The 21,603-nt window shown below is 41.9% G+C and overlaps 1 protein-coding gene across 1 annotated transcript in view; it reads left to right on the forward strand.

Annotated features, from left to right (window-relative positions):
- The window catches only part of LOC309562224 (uncharacterized protein), a 121,428-nt gene that overhangs the window by 57,312 nt on the left and 42,513 nt on the right, over positions 1-21,603 (forward strand). Inside the window, exons 10-12 of the mRNA XM_082266349.1 lie at positions 2,999-3,117; positions 13,671-13,723; positions 16,564-16,701. Of these exons, the coding sequence (XP_082122475.1) occupies positions 2,999-3,117; positions 13,671-13,723; positions 16,564-16,701 (310 nt within the window). The remainder of the gene's footprint in view (positions 1-2,998; positions 3,118-13,670; positions 13,724-16,563; positions 16,702-21,603) is intronic.

A 21,603-nucleotide genomic window follows, 5' to 3' on the forward strand; every position in this document is an offset into this window, starting at 1 on the left:
TACCTTGATCGGGGTTGGGCTCAGTCCGAGGGATGAGCCTCACCCCCGATCGCCGCGCTGCCCCTCTGAGCCAGTGCGCAGAAGCAAAACGCATACCTAAGTTGCACCCACATATGTAAACATTGCTTACATCACACATGTGAGGTATCACTGTGATCGTTAGAGTGAGAGCAATAATTATAGCACCAGACCTCTTCTGCAACTCTAAACAGGTAACCTGTAAAAATGTTTAAAGTGTCGCCTATGGAGATTTGTGAGTACCTTACTTTCTCTATATTTCATAAGCTTGCTCAATTTTGAAGCATGGCATGCTAGGTATCTATTTACTCGGCATAATATCATCTTTCTCATTATACAAAAATATTGAGCTAACATTACTGTATTACTCTTTTTGTTTTTGTAAAAAAAGTGTATTTTTTTCCAAAAAAAAAAAAAAATGCGATTGTAAGACCACTGCACAAATAAGGTGTGAAATAAAATATTGCAACAATCCCCATTTTATTCTCTAGGGTCTCTGTTAAAAAATATATATAGTGTTTGGGGGTTCTAAGTAATGTTCTAGCATAAAAAAATACTGATTTTAACTTGTAAACAACAATTGCCAGAAATAAGCCTGGTCTTGAAGTTGTTAATAGTGTTGTAGGCTAGATAGGTAACAACCAGGGGGTGCTGCCTGACAGAGAAGCTGAGTCACTAGTTCTCCTTCAGACCCGCTATTTCCCTATGATTGATGGCAGACAGTGGGTGGAACCTATAGCAAAAAGCAATTTGTCCATTGGCTAAGGACCTGCCCACTGCCTGCTGTCAATCACAAAGGGAGCAGACCTGATGGGAAACTAGTGTCTGTAATTCCTCATCAGGGTCTGCCCACCCAGCTACAAAACTTCCCACCGCTGAGCTGTCTGTGTAACAATCTGGTTTCAATGTGCCTCAAAACATGGTACGTGCCCCAGGTTCATGTACCTGTCTACAACAAGTAGACGCACGCACCAACATTTGTTGTGCAGAAGTCCTCAGAATTCAAAAGCATCTCTGAGGCTGGGTTCACACTGTCGCATGGAGTGGCTCATAGCAGGTGTCCGGTGCGTCCCTGTTCACCCTTTCAGGTCTGATTTTAGTCTGAATTTTTTGACTGAATTTGGGTCTGAAATGGGCCAGAAGACTCCACAAAAGGACTCCCGTGCCATTTGCACTGGAGCAGCTCCCAAAATATGTGAACCAGCTCCATAGAGAGCCGGTCACAATCCCTTGACACGTGAATTGAATGTGGAGAAACCCGCATCCAATTCGCAATAGTGTGAACCCAGCTTTGGACATTCTTTATGAATTCCCATGATTGTCTCTGTCACTTGCATTTGTGCTGGCCATAGATTACTTGTTTTTTTATCAATCAACCAGCAGTCTCAAAAAATGAACAGATTCCTCCATTCACACAAGCGAGGTGTACACTGTTCTGCAGCTGCAGCCGCTGATCAAGAAAAATTTGGTTGGCTCCCTGCTGAACCTGCAGAATTTTTAACTATGGCCCATCTATGGCCAGCCTAAGTGCTAAGAGTCCCACATGTATGTACAGCATGTCTTGAATGTATGACTTCCCAGAAAGTCAGGAAGAAACTTTATCAATAGGCAGCCAAATACATTTATAAAATCTGAAAGCAGTTAAAGCATGTGTTACACCAGCATTTAATATTCCTGATATATGCCTGCTGTACCATGCACTTGTATGAAAAATGATCTTGTTTCCTTTGCATTGTTTCCTTTGTGTGAAATCCCTAGGGTTCCTGCCAGTCCCTCTGCTTTCCCATTAAAAACTGACCACACCAAACAGGAGAACACTGCGTGGTCAGTTCCCTAGTTATGCTGGGAACTCAGCCTGCTCTCCTCCAATGATCAGACTTGTCCTGACTCACCCCTTCTCCTCCCCTCAGCTCTTATGCAGCTGAGAACAGAGGGAATGTGATCACTTAAAAAAGAGAATAAAGGATATTTATAATGTTTTTTTTTTTTTAATTTGTTTACATCTATACACACTTCTTGACTTTTATTTCAATTTAAAACTGAATAGATTGTTTTACCAGATGTTTAATGCCTGTTTTTTTTGTGCATTGACGTGCATTGAGGATATTTAAATGTATGTGTTGTGGTGTGCCAGAATGAATGTACCACAGTACACATACAGTATATCCCTGTTTTATGTTCATTGTTGCAATTATATGCACTTTTCATTTTTCCTTTTCACAAATTATTTTCCATTCAATTACAATGTGCCTTTGAATTTGCTAAAAATGTTGACAACTCCAAGAAGAGGCTCTTCCCTAGTACAGCCTCCCTAGTTTTCAGATCATAGCCCTCTCCTCTTCTGGGAGTGTCTATACTCTGTGATAGAACAGCTCCTTCGCCCCTCCACCACTTATTTCCCTTAGCTGTCAGGGGAGGAGCAGCAGCAGTCTCAGGACTTTTGGATATCTACATAAGGGAGGCTTTAGTATAGGTCACTAATGTAGTGCTAACCCCACAAGAGCAGCTTGGAAGATTTATTCTTCTGTCTCGACTCTGAGAAAAACCTAAGCCCCACTGACACACCAGGGTAAGCAAATGGATATTGCACAGCTACTGGGAGCACACATAAAGATACCCTGCACACAACTAAGGTTCTGTATTAAAAATTAAACATGGCACCAGATAGTGGTAAACAAAATTAATATATTGTTATGCATTGCAGTAAATAGCAGTATGCACATGAATGAGTAGGTAAAGGATGAGGTCAATCACAGCTCACTAGAAAATATGTTCACTAGGCTAAAGCTATAGAATAGAATTTAATGCAGCTAAATTAGAGTAAACCTGGCAATCTACAAAATCAGAAATAAATATATGCATTAGAAAATAGTAACAGATACTTAATATTGCGACAATCCCTCTGTAAATGGTAGGCTATATCCACTTTTGGGTGCATTCTATGTGAGTTTAACGATTAAATTTAGGACTTCCTAAATAGGTACCTCTTACTATGGAAAGTAGTTCTTGTGAAGCAGCTGAGTGAGAAGTCTTTAGCCCTAGTTCTGGGGCTAGCTCTGGGGCCCAGTCTTTACAGTGGTGCACATGAATACAGCCCCAGTAAAGTCTGCATGCAATAAATAATGCTTCTAGTTAGATGGCCAGTCCCTGTGTGCTTGGTCTCTGCTAGAAGCAACAGGTTGATGGTGGCAGCATCTGCTCACCAGTCTCACTGATACAGCAACATAGGGTCTCACTGTTCAGATTTTAGATAACTTCTGCATGTGCCTAGAGCAACTCCGGTCTTCAGCACATGGCTGCAGGCTTGTGGTAGGTTGATGTGTATACAGGAGCAGTAATGCACACACCTTGGTCTCCTTACAGCAGAGAGAAATTTTCTCTGTATTTAGCTTGACAAAATACAATTTTCTTTCCCTTTACATGTGACTCGCATTGGGAATTATAGTCCAATGGTCCAAAGACTGCCATAGTAAAGATTTTTTCCCATACTTCATCTCCTATGATTCATTGCTGCCAACCATCACGTTTCTATAGCTCCTTCTGCATGTCAGCTCCCCCTGGTGAATGGAGGAAAGGTAGTGTTAACCCATTCAGCTGAAGTCCATTGGGAGCACAGAGAGCACCATATCCCAAATTGCTCTCTGTCTCTAGCCAAGCGCATGGTTACACTAACATGCCTAAAAAAACGTAAACACATATACAGTAATAAAAAAGAGGTTTGGGGTGCACCCGCGCTATGGATAGCAACACAAGCACTGAACCAACAGTTTTAAATGCAGAGTGTGGGGATCAGATGGTTATGCTGCCTCCAACTTACCACAAGGGTAAAGAAATGTGGGGGTTTTGGGAGGTGTTGGTATGGGGCGCTACCACCTTGCACAGCAAATTTCTTCGTTGTATGTGATCCAAAGATGAAAGTGCACAGTGCTTATTGGTGAGCAGGTATTGTGCAAATATTATTAAAATCTTAAATGTGCAATATAGTGCAGATATAAAATTAAAAATTAAAAATATAAAAACGGTAATTATCGTGTATCAATTGGATTGTACCGTGTATGTATCACTCATCGGATGTAAACAATCATATAGTGACCAGTGCAAGAAAGTGCTAAGTGCAATTAAGTGATTTGAACAATAAATACTTTATTGTGGCCTCCTTTGAAAGAGGAAACTGACATCCGTGGTGAATATTACAAAACACTATGCAGTGTAAAGTGAGAGAGTAAAAAACGCCTGTTGCGCGTGTTAAGAGTGAGAAGTGCTAATACCGTGGGTAAAGCACTTACCAAAGTCCTCTCCCTTCTCACTCTAATATACTGTGTCTCCCTTCTCCTGATGCCTGTGAGAGCTGGTTGTTCCGTACATATAGTTGCGCTTGCATCTAGGGAGTCAGTATACAAAAGACCAAGAGAGCTTCCATTGCGTAGTATAGTACAACATTGAGGGAAGAAATTAGCATCGACCCACTGTTAGGAAGTTCACCGTCAGCTTGTTTGGTGTGTCTCCAGTGTTCGGCCGCGCGGTACTTCCGCGTTCCACCGGCCGGAGCCACCTAACCGGAAGTGACGTATGACGCTGCTTTGCCGCTCTACGCGTTTTGTCACTGCAACGTCATCTGGGGCGGTACTAGGCTACGTACTCCCGGAGCTTATATAGACCTGCGTATCCTAGCGACCATTGTGTGTACCTCCGCCATCTTGGTACCCTCACGCGAGTCATACCGGCGGCCATCTTGGTATCTTTGGATATAATGGTCCACAAATGCCGGATACCAGGTTTTTGTTTACATCACGTGAACTTCCTTATACAGCGGTCCCCACATATTAAATGCATACATCTCATAAACATAAAGTGACAGTAATTAGTGAATCTTAGAAACGTGCCATAAAGTGCTGAGAGATGATTAAGATTCACTAATTACTGTCACTTTATGTTTATGAGATGTATGCATTTAATATGTGGGGACCGCTGTATAAGGAAGTTCACGTGATGTAAACAAAAACCTGGTATCCGGCATTTGTGGACCATTATATCCAAAGATACCAAGATGGCCGCCGGTATGACTCGCGTGAGGGTACCAAGATGGCGGAGGTACACACAATGGTCGCTAGGATACGCAGGTCTATATAAGCTCCGGGAGTACGTAGCCTAGTACCGCCCCAGATGACGTCGCAGTGATGAAACGCGTAGAGCGGCAAAGCAGCGTCATACGTCACTTCCGGTTAGGTGGCTCCAGCCGGTGGAACGCGGAAGTACCGCGCGGCCGAACACTGGAGACACACCAAACAAGCTGACGGTGAACTTCCTAACAGTGAGTCGATGCTAATTTCTTCCCTCAATGTTGTACTATACTACGCAATGGAAGCTCTCTTGGTCTTTTGTATACTGACTCCCTAGATGCAAGCGCAACTATATGTACGGAACAACCAGCTCTCACAGGCATCAGGAGAAGGGAGACACAGTATATTAGAGTGAGAAGGGAGAGGACTTTGGTAAGTGCTTTACCCACGGTATTAGCACTTCTCACTCTTAACACGCGCAACAGGCGTTTTTTACTCTCTCACTTTAAACTGCATAGTGTTTTGTAATATTCACCACGGATGTCAGTTTCCTCTTTCAAAGGAGGCCACAATAAAGTATTTATTGTTCAAATCACTTAATTGCACTTAGCACTTTCTTGCACTGGTCACTATATGATTGTTTACATCCGATGAGTGATACATACACGGTACAATCCAATTGATACACGATAATTACCGTTTTTATATTTTTAATTTTATATCTGCACTATATTGCACATTTAAGATTTTAATAATATTTGCACAATACCTGCTCACCAATAAGCACTGTGCACTTTCATCTTTGGATCACATACAACGAAGAAATTCGCTGTGCAAGGTGGTAGCGCCCCATACCAACACCTCCCAAAACCCCCACATATACAGTAATACCTTGGTTTGCGAGCATAATTCGTTCCAGCAGCATGCTTGTAATCCAAAACACTCGTATATCAAAGCAAGTTTTCATATAAAAATAATGGAAACTCAGATGATTCGTTCCACAACCATTTATTGGTATACATAAAGATATCATATATAAATTACATTACTATACAGTATAAGCATGCCATCCCCTCTGTTAAATAACATTGTGTGTCTGTACTGTATATAAAGATGCTGATGTCTACTGTACCAGAGCGTCTCCTGGTGCTCGCGTGACTCCTTGGCTCTCTGCTTCTCTCCTCCCCGGATGATGTCAGCGGGAGTGATCGGCCCCACCCGCCGTGGCGAGCAGAGAGACGAGGATTCACATAAACGCCGGGAGATGCTCCGAAACAGTAGAAATCAGCATCTTTTATGTACAGTAAAGGGCATGGACACATAATTGGTATGTAACAGAGGGGATGGCATGCTTGTACTGTACTAAACTGCTCGTATATCAAGATGGCACTCGCATATTAAAATAAATGTTGCTCGCCTTTCAAAACGCTTGTAAACCAGGTTACTCGCAAACCAAGGTATTACTGTACATTCTTATAGGACAGTTTTGGCTGGAACCACATTTAAACCAAATATGAAATATTATCTACTAAATTGCTGTGACAAAAAAAACAACTATGAAAACATATGGTGTAAATGGCACTGAAATGGTGTATGCAAACACAATACACATGTGGCTACCTCTAGAGTAGAGTACTAGAAGTGTTCATAGGTTTTTTCTGTAGTGTAGGTAAATTGTTAGGTTTGGCTGGCAGCCAAGTATGTGTTTAATCTGGGTCAGGGTGAGTGATCCGATCAAGGGAGGGTGAATGACTCATCAGACAGCACCTTTGGTACCTCCCCCTACTTGCTGGGACTTCAGAGAAGTTTCCAGAAGCATGGGAGGGAGGTTAGGAGGAGCTGCCTGGAGTATTAAGAAGGGCCCCAGCCAATCCCAAGCAAATGGGCTTTCAGGGGGTAAGCCTCTCTTTAATACTCAGAGTCAAGCCAGCAGGGGCAGTGCGGTGTAAGGTGGAAGATCGGAGATGGAGTTCTGAGGAGGCTGTCGGAGGTCCTTGAGGGTGCCCCCTAGTCTGGGAAGGTGACCTCAGGCCTGGGGCTTGGGTTCTCGAGGGATCCTCTCAAAATACATGGAGGAGTCCTGTCCTGGATGCACGGGAGCAGGTGTGAGGACAGCTGGAGAGAGTCAGCACGTCCAGGAAATCTCCTGGAAAAGTTAGCCAAGAGGGCTGGTGAGTGTGCAGTCTGGCAGGAATGTGGGAAGTAGCTGGGAGAGCTAGGAAAGGGGCAGCTGCAGCCAGAGGGGCTGGCAGGGCCAAAAAAAGTGGTGCTGGGATCACTAGCCACAGGGATGGAGGCTGGACACTGACTTTTGCTACACAACCTAAGGGGCCTGCGGTCCCTGCCTGTAAAGGGCCTTTGCGTATCTGACTGTTGCCTTTGTCAGACCTGCTATCAGTAATCCAGCTGAGACTGTGATTTTTGTTCTGCAAGCAAGTGAGCGCTGGAGGATGAAGGAGTGTACAAAGACTGTATATAGGGAAGTTGTTTGTGAAGAGTTTGTTCCAGTCAAGTGGGCATCCCATAAGTACCCCATGCCCATCCAAGTTCAAAACCCTCAAAAATAAAATACAAAAACAAAGTTGCTGGACTGTTTCCTGTCTCAAGTGTGTCTGTGAAGATTCGGTGTGCCTGGCAGTATAGGGTGGGGGATCCCATTTCACCAGCGGCTCCTACGTGGGGTACTTTACATTTGGGGGCTCGTCTGGCATATAGAGGATTTATCGAGCCAGAAAACTTCACTTTGTTTTAGGACAAATACAGGGGTTAAAAACAGGGAAATGGACTTATGTGCTCTACCTATTTGTGACTGTGTGCTGTAACCAAGTGCTGTTGCCCCCAGTAACCAGCAGTAGCTGCTGCCTATGCTGTTGCTGCCCTGCATACCCAGTTGCCCCAACTATGGCTGGGATGGACACTTGTGTTGAGATTATTACAGCATAGCAGATTGAAAAGTTCCTTTTTCCGCTATGCTATTTTTTTGTCCCATGAAAGTGGAGTTACCCTTTAATGTTGTTGCTGTCACAGAGGGCAAACAAGCCCCCTATGTGATAGCATTGCCAGGTGATAGGTATTCTTCGTGGAGACATCAGGGGTCTATTAGACCCCCAGTGTCTCCCTTGCCATTCACTGCAGCTAATCAAGCACAGGTCATGCTTGAATAGCTGCTTCCCTGGTCATAGTACAGTATAGCACTGAAACCAGAAGTGCCAACATGCTCTACTGGGGAATAGATGTTCCTTCACTTCTTGTCTGGTCTGTTAACTGCAGTCTTGGGCTCCCTGGAGGAATGGGAACCACTGTGGGTAGCAGTGGGCAGTGGTTGGGGGCTTAGGATTTTGTCTTTTTCACTACTGAAAAGTGATTTGGCAGCTTACTGGACAGCCAATCGCCCCGTTAAAATAAAAGAACATAAGCTTTTTTTTTTTTTTTCTTTTCCTTTATTTATTTTTCCAAGTACAAACAAAAAATAAAACAATACATATATCTTATATTCAAACATCCATACACAAATTTCCCAACCCCCCCCCTCTCCTTTCCCCATATTTTGCCATTTTATACCTTTTCTCCTTCTCTTCTCTCTATTTCTCCTCTTCTCTCCCCTCTTCCCTCCTATCCTATTCACTCCATATTTCCGCACATTTCCTCGTTCCTAAGTTCTGCCCGTCTTTCCCATACATTGGAGATTTTCTCCATTTGATCTTCTCTACTACTGCTCAAATATTAAATTTTAAAAATATATTCTATTCTTTTGAACCATTCCTTCATCGTAGGACTTTCGGAGTCTAACCACTTTTTTGGTATTGCCCCTTTTGCTGCATTTATTTGGTAAGGTACTAAAGTGTTCTTATATTGTTTTAATGTATTTTTTGTATTATGGAACAGGCAGACCCATGGGTCTTCTGCCATGTTCATGTCCGTGATTTCCCCTATATATTGCCTCACCTTCTGCCAGTAGTCCCGTGTCTTTGGGCACTCCCACAATATGTGCGCCATAGTACCCTCCGAGTTACATCCTCTTCAACACAATGGATTTCTCTGGCTGATATTTTTGTACTTTAATGGGTGTTATATACCACCTAGCTAAACATTTATAGTTCATCTCTACTGTGTTTATATCCACTACTGTGCTGTGGATCGCTCTCAGTACTTTATTTATTTGTTGCTCCTCCAAACGTGACCCCAACTCCTTTTCCCATTTATTGATGAATGGTGGTACTCTCGGCTCTGCATTATCCATAAGTATTTTATAAGTCTATGAGATACAATGTTCTGCGAATTACACAGGCGTTCAAATAGAGAAAGATCTTTCTCTGATCTAATTGGCTGAGGTAATGTCACAAAATGTCTTAACTGAGAATACCGCCATTCATTCAATATCATTAATTCCTTTTTGTGGTTCAATTCTTGGTATGAGCATATCTTTCCTTTTTTCATTATATCCTTAATCTGTGTGTTTTTATCTATTATCCACTCTCCAAACTATGCCCCATTGCCAGGTGAAAAATAATTTGTCCCTGTGAGTGAAATTAAAGGTGAATTATATTCCCATTTAATTTGTTTGTAAATTAAGTCCCAAACCCTAAACAAATTCTTAGTCAGTTCATGTGTATCCCCATCTAATATTCTATATTTTTGTGGTACCCAGATATTTTTACTTAACCATGTGTATTTTGTATTGTGTATTTTTACTTAACCATGTATGTGCTCAGTGTATTTTTACCCATTATTTTTCACTTTTTGTTTTTGTCCATTCCGCCATTCGTGCCAACACTACAGCATCATAATACCTTTTAATATCCGGTGCAACTTTATAAACCCCCTTGTGTTTTCCCTTTATTTAGTGTTGAAAATTGCATTCTTGGTTTCTTATTCTGCCATATAAATCTTGTGATCATTGTATTTTAAAATAAGTCTGCGGTAGATATATTGGTAACATCTGAAATTTATAGAGGATTTTTGGCACTATCACCATCTTTACCATGTTTATTCGTCCTACCTAAGATAGTGGTCTTGTTGCTATCTTTTTAATTACCATTTTAACTTCATTCAGTAGTTGGACCTAGTTTGCGTGGTATAGGTTCTTTGGGGACAGTGTTAAATTTATCCCAAGATATTTTAAATCGTTTTTTCCTCCCAGGAGACACATTGGAACTTTTGAAGGTTGTGGAAGGCTTAACTGTACCAGAAGGAGCACTATTAGTAGCTATCAATATCAAAGCTTTGTATTCAAGTATACCCCATAAAAAAGGAGTGGAAGTTTTTTTTCACTTTCCTTCGAGAACAGGATCGGTCGAGTTGGGCATTGGCAGATTTTGTGATCAAATTGTTGGACCACATCCTCAAATCCAACTTTTTTGTTTTCAATGGGACCACATACCTCCAGGTGCAGGGGATTGGGATGGGGACATGCTGTGGGAAAGGTCCCTCTTCTTGGACGACGCTGTGTCGGTAAACCACATTTTTTTGTGGTGTCGTTACATCGTCGTTACATCGACGATGTGCTGGTTGTCTGAACGGGGACCCCATTTGAACTTACACAATTTACAATGTCTTTCTAGCTAACAACCAGTTTAATCTAGAATGTATAATGCAATTTGACACACGTTGTATTCTCTTTTTGGATATCAGACTTTTTCTGAATCCAGATGGATCTTTGTATACCACTTTATATCACAAGGAAACTGCTGGAAACACAATATTACACTCTACTAGTGCCCATCTTCGTCCCCTGGTACGTAGTATCCCCTATAGCCAATACCTTAGGCTATGGAGGAACTGTGTCAGGGAAGAAGAATTTGAATTAGAGGTAAAGGCCCTACTGAACCGCCGAATGGCTCAAGGGTACAGCAAAAAAAATGCTAAAAAAAGAATACCGAAAAGCAAAACTGCACCAAAAGGAACAATTGATCTTCGCACCAAAAACTCGTAAGACAATGGATACTACTAAAGTTATCACAAGATTCAATGCCCATCATGAACAGGTCAGGGAAATACTTAGTCGCAATTGGCATTTCCTCACAGAGGACAATGTAATTTCGAAATATGTTCACAGTCGCCCAGAGTTAGTATACCATAGATCTAAAGAGATAGCTCATAGCCATTATTTATCTTCAGATGTTTTGGAGGGAGCTATGGGGGGGGGGGGATAAGCACTTACCAGTGTGGGGGATGTGATTAGTGCCCATGATTTAAAGAAGGAGCTACCCTCCAACTTTCCGAGATGAGGTATCTTTAAATCTAAATTTTTCGCAGACTGTCAGATGGTGAGAGTGGTTTAAATTGCTAATTGTATTTGTGGATCATTCTACATTGGGAAATTAAAAAAGACATTTGGGCGACGTACACAGGATCACCTTTATTGCATTGATGTGGGGCTCCTCTATACACCCACTGGTAAATATGTAGGTCTGAAGCATAGCTATGACCCAAAAGTAAGTTCCTTTTTTGTCCTTGAAAAAATCCCTCAAAATCAGAGGGGGTGATTTTGACAACCAAATATTAAAACAAGAGGCAAAATGAATATACAATTTACAGGCACTTCCCCACGAGGGTTAAATACAGCCATGTCCTTTAAGCCATTTCTATAGAAATTAGCCATCATGTCATAAAAAAAACAATATTCTGTTATGTATTGACCTTCCTCTCTGGCGCAAGCTCCATACATGTAATGCTTTGTTTATATATTCAGTATTAACCTAAAAGAATGTTGTTATGGTTACTTAAGTATGTATTGTTTATACTATCCACTATGCCCCTGGAAGATATGGGATATTCATGCGTGCATGATGACTGGGGTTTTCTTTGATGGGCACTCGGGTGCCAAGCCGGGATGGGAACTTTCCATTTTCCCCCGAGCCGTTCTGATCCGGCTGTAGTTCACTATGCAGCCGGGAGTGGTGCTGTTACGTGGCTCTGGGTGGCTCTGCAATGCTGTTGTATGTGGAATCCATGCTGGGCCGTGCACATGCGCAATAGTATGGCGCCCGCACTAGATGTGATGTAGTGGGCCAGGTTATGACCCTGTCACATCTGGTGGGACTGCGCAATCAAAGGTAACCAGCGGGATCGGGCGCCTGATGCGGCTCCTACAGGTGGCTACCTACAAATGTGCAATGAGGCTGGATGCAAGAGGTGACATTTTTCTGCCTGTAGTCGCTGGTGTCTCATTGCTGAATCTTTGCCCAGCAAGGGAGGGGGGTTCCCTTTAGGTGGGGTATTATGTAGTGTTGGAAACGTGATGGGGCCTGGTTCCCCACACTTGGGTTAGTGATCACCTCCTTTGGTGTTTAGTATTGCCCAGCATTATGGGTTGGTCCTGTCCTTGGGACTCTGCTGGGTTTTTATGTTGTGTGGCAGCCATGGAGGTTAGCATGAGTCAGGGGTATGTTAGGCATTTCTGTTACCTTTGATTATAAGGGGCGGGGGGGGGGTGTATGTCCTTTGTTGAACGGATGTGTTGTATGGTTGGTTGTTGTACCATATTGGGTGAGTTTGTTGAGGTTGGTCCAATTAGGTTGGGGGCGAAGGTTAAGGGAAAAGAGGGGGGGTGGTGGTTGGGGTTTTAGTAGGTTGAGGTTGACTGGGCGTAGGTATTTGTTGTGTTTGTGAACATTCATTCTTTGTCAGTCTGTGTGCCAGTCTGTGTGGGTGGGGGACAGGGGGGGGGGGTATTTGATAGCTTGATGCATGTGTTGTCATGACTGTATGTGAGACCAAATGGCAGTGTATGGTTGGGGTGGTTATGTATGTGGGGAGTTCACCTGACATGTGTGGTGTTGTTTATGTGGAGGGTGTAACTTCATTGGCTGCCTACGTTTTACCATTTACTATTATTTTTTAAATTTGGGGTTCCGGAGATATATACTTCCAGTGATGCAGTTTAAATTACTTCTCTGCCTCAGTACCTCGCCTTCACCCCAACTCGTCTAATTGTCACAAGCGCAGTCCAGTGTCCATTAGGGGGTATTCTCCTTCCTTTGTTCGGTTAGCCTGCTTAGACATCATATTTTGTACAAAGAAGTAACATGAAACAGCTGATGAATATGGAATATAAAGGTACCACAATGTTTATGTCCTAGCGATTTGGATAAGTTTAGTTTAAAACAGGATAATTTGTGCTATCAGATTAATTTTTCACCTAAATCACATGAGTTTAGATGTTTCAATTTTAAGGACTAAGTTACCCTTTTTCAGATAGAAGTCTATGTAGTCAAAGGGCATCAGTAGGTAATAAAAAAGCTGTGTAGCATGTCAGGACATGGGAATTGCTAACCAGGAAGTTTTTCAGCCAGGCTTCCGAAGGGGGCCAAACAGCCTACAGGTCTGACAATAAAACGAATAAAGGTTTTGCAAAGCTGCTCAGGTTTCCAATATCTACTGTGGCCCCTTGACTGCATAGGCTATTTTCTGAAAAAAGGGAGCTTAGCCTTCCTTTATGGATGAAAAAATAAATGACAGAATGAAGTGCTCTTTATTTTTTTGCAATTGAGCTGCAGCAATATTAAACATTCTAAATTGAATTTCACACTTTGTGCCGTAGATGGTGCAAGAGAGCGCCCAACTAACAAGCAAAGTGATATTTTGCTCAAGGTAAAAGGAGGTCATTGTGTGATCAGCACAGCTCAAACAAGGTGGAAACAGAGGTAAGCCATTGTCTTACCAAAAATATTCTTTGTTTTACAAATGTTTTGTTTCTATGTAGTGTTTTAGCTATTAGTACAATGTTCAGCCTTTTATGGAGTGTTATAAAAAGGATTTTTTTTTTTATTGTGATTTTTGCAAAACTTTAGTCTTTATTCAGCACTGGCAGATCATAGTGAAAAACAACACAATTACTAGGAACAAACAAGAACATATAGACCAATTCTCTGTGATAAATCTATCACAAGACGTCTGTGGTAGCAGAATCCAACAATATTATTTCAAGTTTAAAGACGTTAAAAACGTTTAAATTAGTAGGGTATTATGGTAGCGATACACACTTCGATAAATAATACATTTATTTTTTTAACAATCTCTTGTGATCAGAATAATTGATCTATAGTTTACAACCCATTCAATCAATGTGCCACACACACAGGGAAGTGGATTTCGATCAATAGTTAAGATGCTGTTATAATGTGTGATCTTAAAGTGGAGTTCCACCCATTTTAATAAGTTTAGATGTATGTAATCCACTTTAAGAATACTTTTACCAATGGAAACTATTTTTTATTTTTTTTATTTTTTTTTGCAAGGAAATACCTTTTTTTCTTCTTTATTCATCCGCACTTCCGGGTCCGGCCGCCTATAGGCGATTACGTCACTCGGCGATTCTCAAGGGCTGCTGGGATGTATCCCAGCAGCCCTTGCGAATTGCCTAGTGACGAAATCTCGCATTATTACACCGGCACCAGCTGTACTCGGATGTATTGCATTGAGTCCGTGCTCCGCCCCGCCTCCTCTCAGTGAGCTCTACGGGATGTATTGCTTTGAGTCCATGCTCCGCTCCGCCTCCGCCCCGCCTCCTCTCAGTGAGCACAAACTGAAAGCATTACATCCCATAGAGCTCACTGAGAGGAGGCGGGGCGGAGCACAGACTCAATGCATTACATCCGAGTACAGCTGGTGCCGGTGTAATAATGTGAGATTTTGTCACTCGGAGATTCGCAAGGGTTGCTGGGATACATATCTTCGTGCTGCCGACTGATTCAAAACAGTCAATAACTATCCTCCCTAGTTGATTGACTCAGTTTAATTGAATCTAATAAAAATTCAGTGTAAATGATTGGAATGGAAGTTATGGCTATTCAATTTTTTTGTGGATCCGATTGCATATCGTTTGGATAAAGAAAAAAATCAAAGCATGTTTTGTCACCCTAAGTCTTTGGCTTAAGGGATCAAATTCAACCCCCCCCCCAAACCATTACACAAGCCTTCCAACTTTCTGAGATTAGAAAAAGAGACACCGTTTAACATTATATATGTAAAGGATGCTCCTGTTTTGCAGATTATGAATTTTAAGAATTAAAATGCAAAAAATGTATTGATCAAACCCACATATGCTTTTTTTGCCTCTACTTTTCCTTCATACTGGCATTTCAAAATAACAAATGCAATAAGAAAGGCCTCAAGTACACAGGTGCCTGGGGGCTGTATCATGGCTACTTGTGTAAACATGCCCATGCACAATTATGTATACGCATGCATGTTCGATTCTGGTCACCAACTTTTTTCTTTTGAGAAAATGTTAATTGTAATTTTTAACATACAAAAACAAAACCAGAATAAACAAGTACAAATTGACAGTGGTAGTACAGTCAAATATAGGGGGGAACGCACCCAGGCAATACAGAGTAAGCCAATATGATAAAACATAACTAGTAGAGGGGAATCTGGTAAGTGGAGGGGGGGTGTAAGGGGGGGAGGAAAAAGGGGGGGTAGAGGGGATTGGGGTGAACCAATTGTTTTAGAAGCTGGGGCCTTGTCCACCATAATTAAAGTGCATTCCATGCATTAAGATAAAAAGCCTTCTGTGCTGCAGGAGCCCCCCTCGGCCCCCTGATACTTATCTGAGGTCCATCTAGATCCAACGATGTTGCAGGAGTGCCTCGGCTGCCCGGGACTCCCCCCCCTCATTGGCTGAGACAGCTTCTTGCTGTGGGGACACTCAACAGGAAGGAGGGGCCAGGAGCGTCGAAGAGGGACCCTTGAAGAGAATGATCTGGACTGCTCTGTGCAAAAGCACTTCACAGAGGAGGTAAGTATGACATGTTTGTTATTTTTAACTAAAAATAAACTAGACATTAGTATCACTTTAACATTCTTATTCCTAAATAATTGCTTTAATTAAAGTTATTTTTTCCTAAATACTGTCTTCACGATGCTGAGCAAAGCAATATTAAAATGTACTCTTTAATTTATTTTTTATATTAAAAAAAAGAATATGTGTGAAACTCTTGGTAATCAGGCAATTAATCTTTTTTCTACGTTTTTCTCCTTTTATTTTTATTGCGAGCAGGTTACAATATTCTTAGACATTGCAAACTTTGGCTAATTTTTTTAGCTATTTAAAGTTGATGGAAGGAGCAGTATATAAAAAAAAAACATCCCTTCCAATCAATTTTATGATCTTTTGAAACTGGCAGTATACTAATGTTAATGTGACATATTGGGGTTGATTTACTAAAGGCAAATTGACTGTGTACTGTGCAAGTGCAGTTGCACTTATTTTCCCCAAAGCTTAATGATTTTGTTGAAGCTTCACTTTGTAAAGAATACCCAATCAGGTGCAAGGAAAAAAACATAATTTTTTCTTGCACATGATCGGATGATGGAAACCAGCGTTATTATATTTAAACCAGAGTTTAAACATAATCACTAAGCTCTATGGAAAATGAGTGAAACTGCACTTGTAAAGGGCACAGTTTATTGGCCTTAAGTACGTCAACCTCATAAAAATTCAGCCATACTAACTTTGTGGAATTTAATGCATTTTTTCAAGGGCACCATGGTTAAAAGAGTGGTTGTAATTGGCGCTGGCTGCAGTGGACTGACAGCTATCAAAAGTTGCCTAGAACAAGGTCATGAACCAATTTGCTTTGAAAAAAGTCATGACATTGGTGGCTTATGGAGATACACAGTAAGTAGCTTTGATGTTATAATTGTCACTTGCTCAGTGTGCCAGCTGGATCAGACTTTGATATGAACTCATAAGTTTAAATATTATCAGAATTTCAAAAAGAATCTCTGGCAGACTTTATTCCAGAGTAAACTGCTGGCACTGTTATATCAGATGCCCTTTGAAATACCAACATGTTAAGAACAAATATAGAGGTTCTCTTTGCTACCTTAGAATGACATGACTTATGGTTCACTATGTTTGGCCCATTGTGAGTACAATATTTCATTTCCATTTAAGGGGAGATATTTTCACAGTAAGTAGAAACTCTTTATCAAATAGTGGTCCTTCACAATGGTCCAAAATGAAGTTAGAAAAAAAAAATTGGGTCCTGGCTCTTTTTGTTTAATATTGTATGGTCCACAATGTCCATAAAGTGCTGTTTCATAAGTAAACCAAGTTACTTGGGCCAGATATGCCACAGTACTGCAGGCAAAAAAGCACTTACTGCCAGGGCCTCATGATGCTAGTGCTCATTTATATAGACATAGCCAAAATCTGCAGGATCCTGCTTGCAGAAAAATCTTGCCCATTTAGTGTTCGCATGTAACATTTGTGCGACGTACAGTATCTCACAAAAGTTTTTTTAAATATTTTATTATACCTTTTCCTGTTACAACACTGAAGAAATGACACTTTTCTACAATGTAAAGTAGTGGGTGTACAGCTTGTATAACAGTGTAAATTTGCTGTCCCCTCAAAATAACTCAACACACAGCCATTAATGTCTAAACGGCTGGCAACAAAAGTGAGTACACCCCTAAGTAAAAATGTTCAAATTGGGCCCAATTAGCCATTTTCCCTCCCCGGTGTCATGTGACTCATTAGTGTTACAATTTGGTGTTATCTCTCTCACTCTCTCTCATACTGGTCACTGGAAGGTCAACATGGCACCTCATGGCAAAGAACTCTCTGAAAATGTGAAAAAAAAGAATCGTTGCTTTATATATGGCCCAGGCTATAAGAATATTGCCAAGACCCTGAAACTGAGCTGCATCATGGTGGCCAAGACCATACAGCAGTTTTAACAGGACAGGTTCCACTCAGAACAGGCCTCGCCATGGTAGACCAAAGAAGTTGAGTGCACTTGCTCAGCAACATTTCCAGAGGCTGTCCATGGGAAGTAGACGTATGAGTGCTGCCAGCATTGCTGCAGAGGTTTAAGGGGTTGAGATGTAAGCCTGTCAGTGCTCAGACCATACGCCACACACTGCATCAAATTGGTCTGCATGGCTGTCGTCCCAGAAAGAAGCCTCTTCTAAAGATGATGCACAAGAAAGCCCGCAAACAGTTTGCTGAAGACAAGCAGACTAAGGACATGAATTAGTGGAACCATGTCCTGTGGTCTGATGAGACCAAGATAAACTTCTTTGGTTCAAATGGTGTCAAGCGTGTGTGGCAGCAACCAAGGGAGGAGTACAAAGACAAATATGTCTTGCCTACAGTCAAGAAAGGTGGTTGGAGTGTCAGGGTCTGGGGCTGCACGAGTGCTGCCAGCACTGGGGAGCTACAGTTCATTGAGGGAACCATGAATGCCAACATGTACTGTGACATACTGAAGCAGAGCAGTATTCCAACATAACGACCCCAAACACACCTCCAAAATGACCACTGCCTTGCTAAAGAAGCTGAGGGTAAAGGTAATGGACTGGCCAAGCATGTCTCCAGACCTAAACCCTATTGAACATCTGTGGGGCATCCTTAAACGGAAGGTGGAGGAGAACAAGGTCTCTAACATCCACCAGCTCCGTGATGTCGTCATGGAGGAGTGGAAGAGGACTCCAGTGGCAACCTGTGAAGCTCTGGTGAACTCCATGCCCATGAGGGTTAAGGCAGTGCTCAGAAAATGATGGCCACAGAAAATATTGACACTTTGGGCCCGATTTGGACATTTTAATTTAGGGGTGTACTCACTTTTGTTGCCAGCGGTTTAGACATTAATTGCTGTGTGTTGAGTTATTTTGAGGGGACAGCAATCTACACTGTTATACAATCTGTATACTCACTACTTTACATTGTAGCAAAGTATAATTTCTTCAGTGTAGTCACATGAAAAGATATAATAAAATATTTACAAAAATATGAGGGGTGTACTCACTTTTTGCCAAGATGTCTGCCCCCTGCACTGAAGACACTCTATGGATGAACATTGCAAAGTGGTCTCCTTAAAGATGGCTGGTGAACTTTTGCATTAATAATTATTCAGTTTAACTTGTATGCAGAATGATAAAACAGCAGCAACAAAGAAAGATGTTCCAGAGCAGTTATCAACTACAGTCCAGGTTACATGTGCGTGAGCCTTTATGTTAACCACTTAAGCCCCGGAAGATTTTACCCCCTTCCTGACCAGGGGGTATTTTGTGATTCGGCACTGCGTGATTTTAACAGACAATTGCGCGGTCGTGCGATGCTGTACCTAAATGAATTTGACGTCCTTTTTTTCCCACAAACAGAGCTTTATTTTGGTGGTATTTGATCGATTTTTTGATCATGCGCTATAAACAAAAAAAGAGCGACAATTTTGCAAAAATAACAATATTTTTCACATTTTTTTATATGAAATTCCCCCCCCCCCCCAAAAATGTAAAAATCTAATTTTTTTTACATTTTTGGCCAATTTGTTTTTTGCTACATATGTTTGGTAAAAAAAAAATCACGATAAGTGTATTTTGATTGGTTTGCGCAAAAGTTATTGCGTTTACTAACTAAGGGAAAGATTTTTGTCATTTTTGTTGTTTTTTTTTTTTAACAAGTAATGGCGGCGATCTGTGATTTTTTTTGCGGTACTGCGACATTGCGGCGGACAGATCGGACCCTTGACTGACATTTTTTACACTTTTGGGGGTACCAGTGACATTACTACAGTAATCAGTGCTATACATATGCACTGTTACTGTAAAAACGACACTGGGAGGGAAGGGGTTAACTTTATTGGAGAGGGAGGGGTTAAGTGTGTCCCTAGGGGCGTGTTTCTAACTGTCATTGGCTGTTGCTGTGTGTGTAACAGCACAGATCAACGGTCCTACATAGTAGGACCGAGTGATCTGTGCTTTTACACAGGGGAGAATGACAGGCGGCTTTGTTTACATTAGCCGCCTGACTTTCTTCCTCTCTACCCGACGATCGCGAGTCGCCTGAGGACATCGGGTCCACCGGCCACACGCGCCGGCTTCTTCGGGAACGAGTGGGGGTGGGAGCACGCCCCGGCGGCGCGCACTCGCCCCCTATTCGCTCCCAGGCTAGTGACGTACCGGTACGTCACTTTGCCTGGGAGGGGCTGACAGCCGCCGTATATAGTCGGGCGGCAGTCGGCAAGTGGTTAAAAGAATAATCACATTACCACAGTGGTTATTGGTGTCTCAGGGGGCCCTATATGCCCTACCCACAATAAAGGTTGGGTTCCCAATGGATACCACCAGTAGCTTCCACTATCAGTATTGAAACCAAGAGTTAACTGATAAATTGTCCTTTGGACCATATTACCAGTTCTCTTTAAAAAATTGGGTTACCCAATAAAGCAAATCACCACTTCCCGCTAAACCTTAGTTCAGTCCGAAGTGGCTGGATTTACTTGGTATTTAGTCTCACACTTACACAAAGCAATTTTATTACCCTGTTTGGCTAGTATTATATGTCAGATGCCCTACCGTCTTCTTCCAACTCTTAGCTCCTCCTCTCTCTCAGTACTTTCAGTATCTGGGCATTTATCTGCGGGTATAGTGCTATCCCTGCCAGGACCACTGTTATTTAACTGGTTCTTTCTCAAAGCAGTGCAGAGGCAACTGGTCACACAGCAATATGCCATTCATTCCAACTCATGTAACAGTCTAGGGGATGTCTTTTTAGTATTTATTGCTCCAAGTATTGCTTAGTATGGGATACTCCAAAATGTTCAAAACAGTTGGCAGAGGACACTTCCTGCTCAGTAACAGCATCACAGTCTGTTTCTTACAGCTAGGGCCCATGAGGTAGTTTTTAGCACAAGTAGCGGCAAACTAGAACTGTCTGGTTCTTTATAGATGGGAACCACTAGGTAGTGTGTAGTACAAGTGTGGGTAGAAAGGAACAGTCTTTATATTCATGGCTGGGGACCATGAATTTAATTGCAGCACAGAAAAAAAGGCTCTACAAATCTTGGAAACAGGATCAGTTCATTGGTGCAGCCCTTGGAGAGTAGTCCAGCCTCCAGTCCAGAGGTACTCCAGGGGCAAGCTGCCCAATGAAGCTCACCAATCATTACTCTCACAGAGAAAAAAGACCCAGTATGTAAAGGCTCCAGGCTATTTACCACTTCTCTGACCACCTACTAAGCACACCTTCCCAGGGACTGGCCAAAGCATTGTAAATATTCATGCAGGCCATTTGAATTTCCTGCCCTAACTTTTGGAAGGTTCAACACATAGGCAGGGGGAAACAATCAAATCCACAGTCTGTGGGGCCATAGACAGACCAAGGCAATCAATCTCTGCTGCTATGATTACAGAGCAAGCCAAACTTAATTTGCCTTGCATCCTATACAGGTAATTAGTGGTAAATGGGTAATCTGAGCATTTTAAAAAACATACCCCTATGTACAATGCCAGGAGCCATACTTAACATGGGTGCTGGCTGGCTTCTGGTTCTTCTAAACTGTCCTTCAATAGCTGGTAAAAGTATATACTTTGGTCATACCATGTAGTCAAGCAATGTGCAAGCAAAAATGCTGTTTTTTTGTCGTGCACCTGATTGGGTATTTTTTACAAAGTGAAGCTTCACCACATTTAACCAATTACTTTGAGAGCTACTGTACAATAATAAATACCATTTCCTCAATTCTTCTCTGTTAGCTGCCTACACTTTACACTCTCATATCCATGTGCATCA

This window comes from Pelophylax lessonae (genome assembly GCF_965119305.1).
Source record: "Pelophylax lessonae genome assembly, chromosome: 8".
Taxonomy (NCBI): domain Eukaryota; kingdom Metazoa; phylum Chordata; class Amphibia; order Anura; family Ranidae; genus Pelophylax; species Pelophylax lessonae.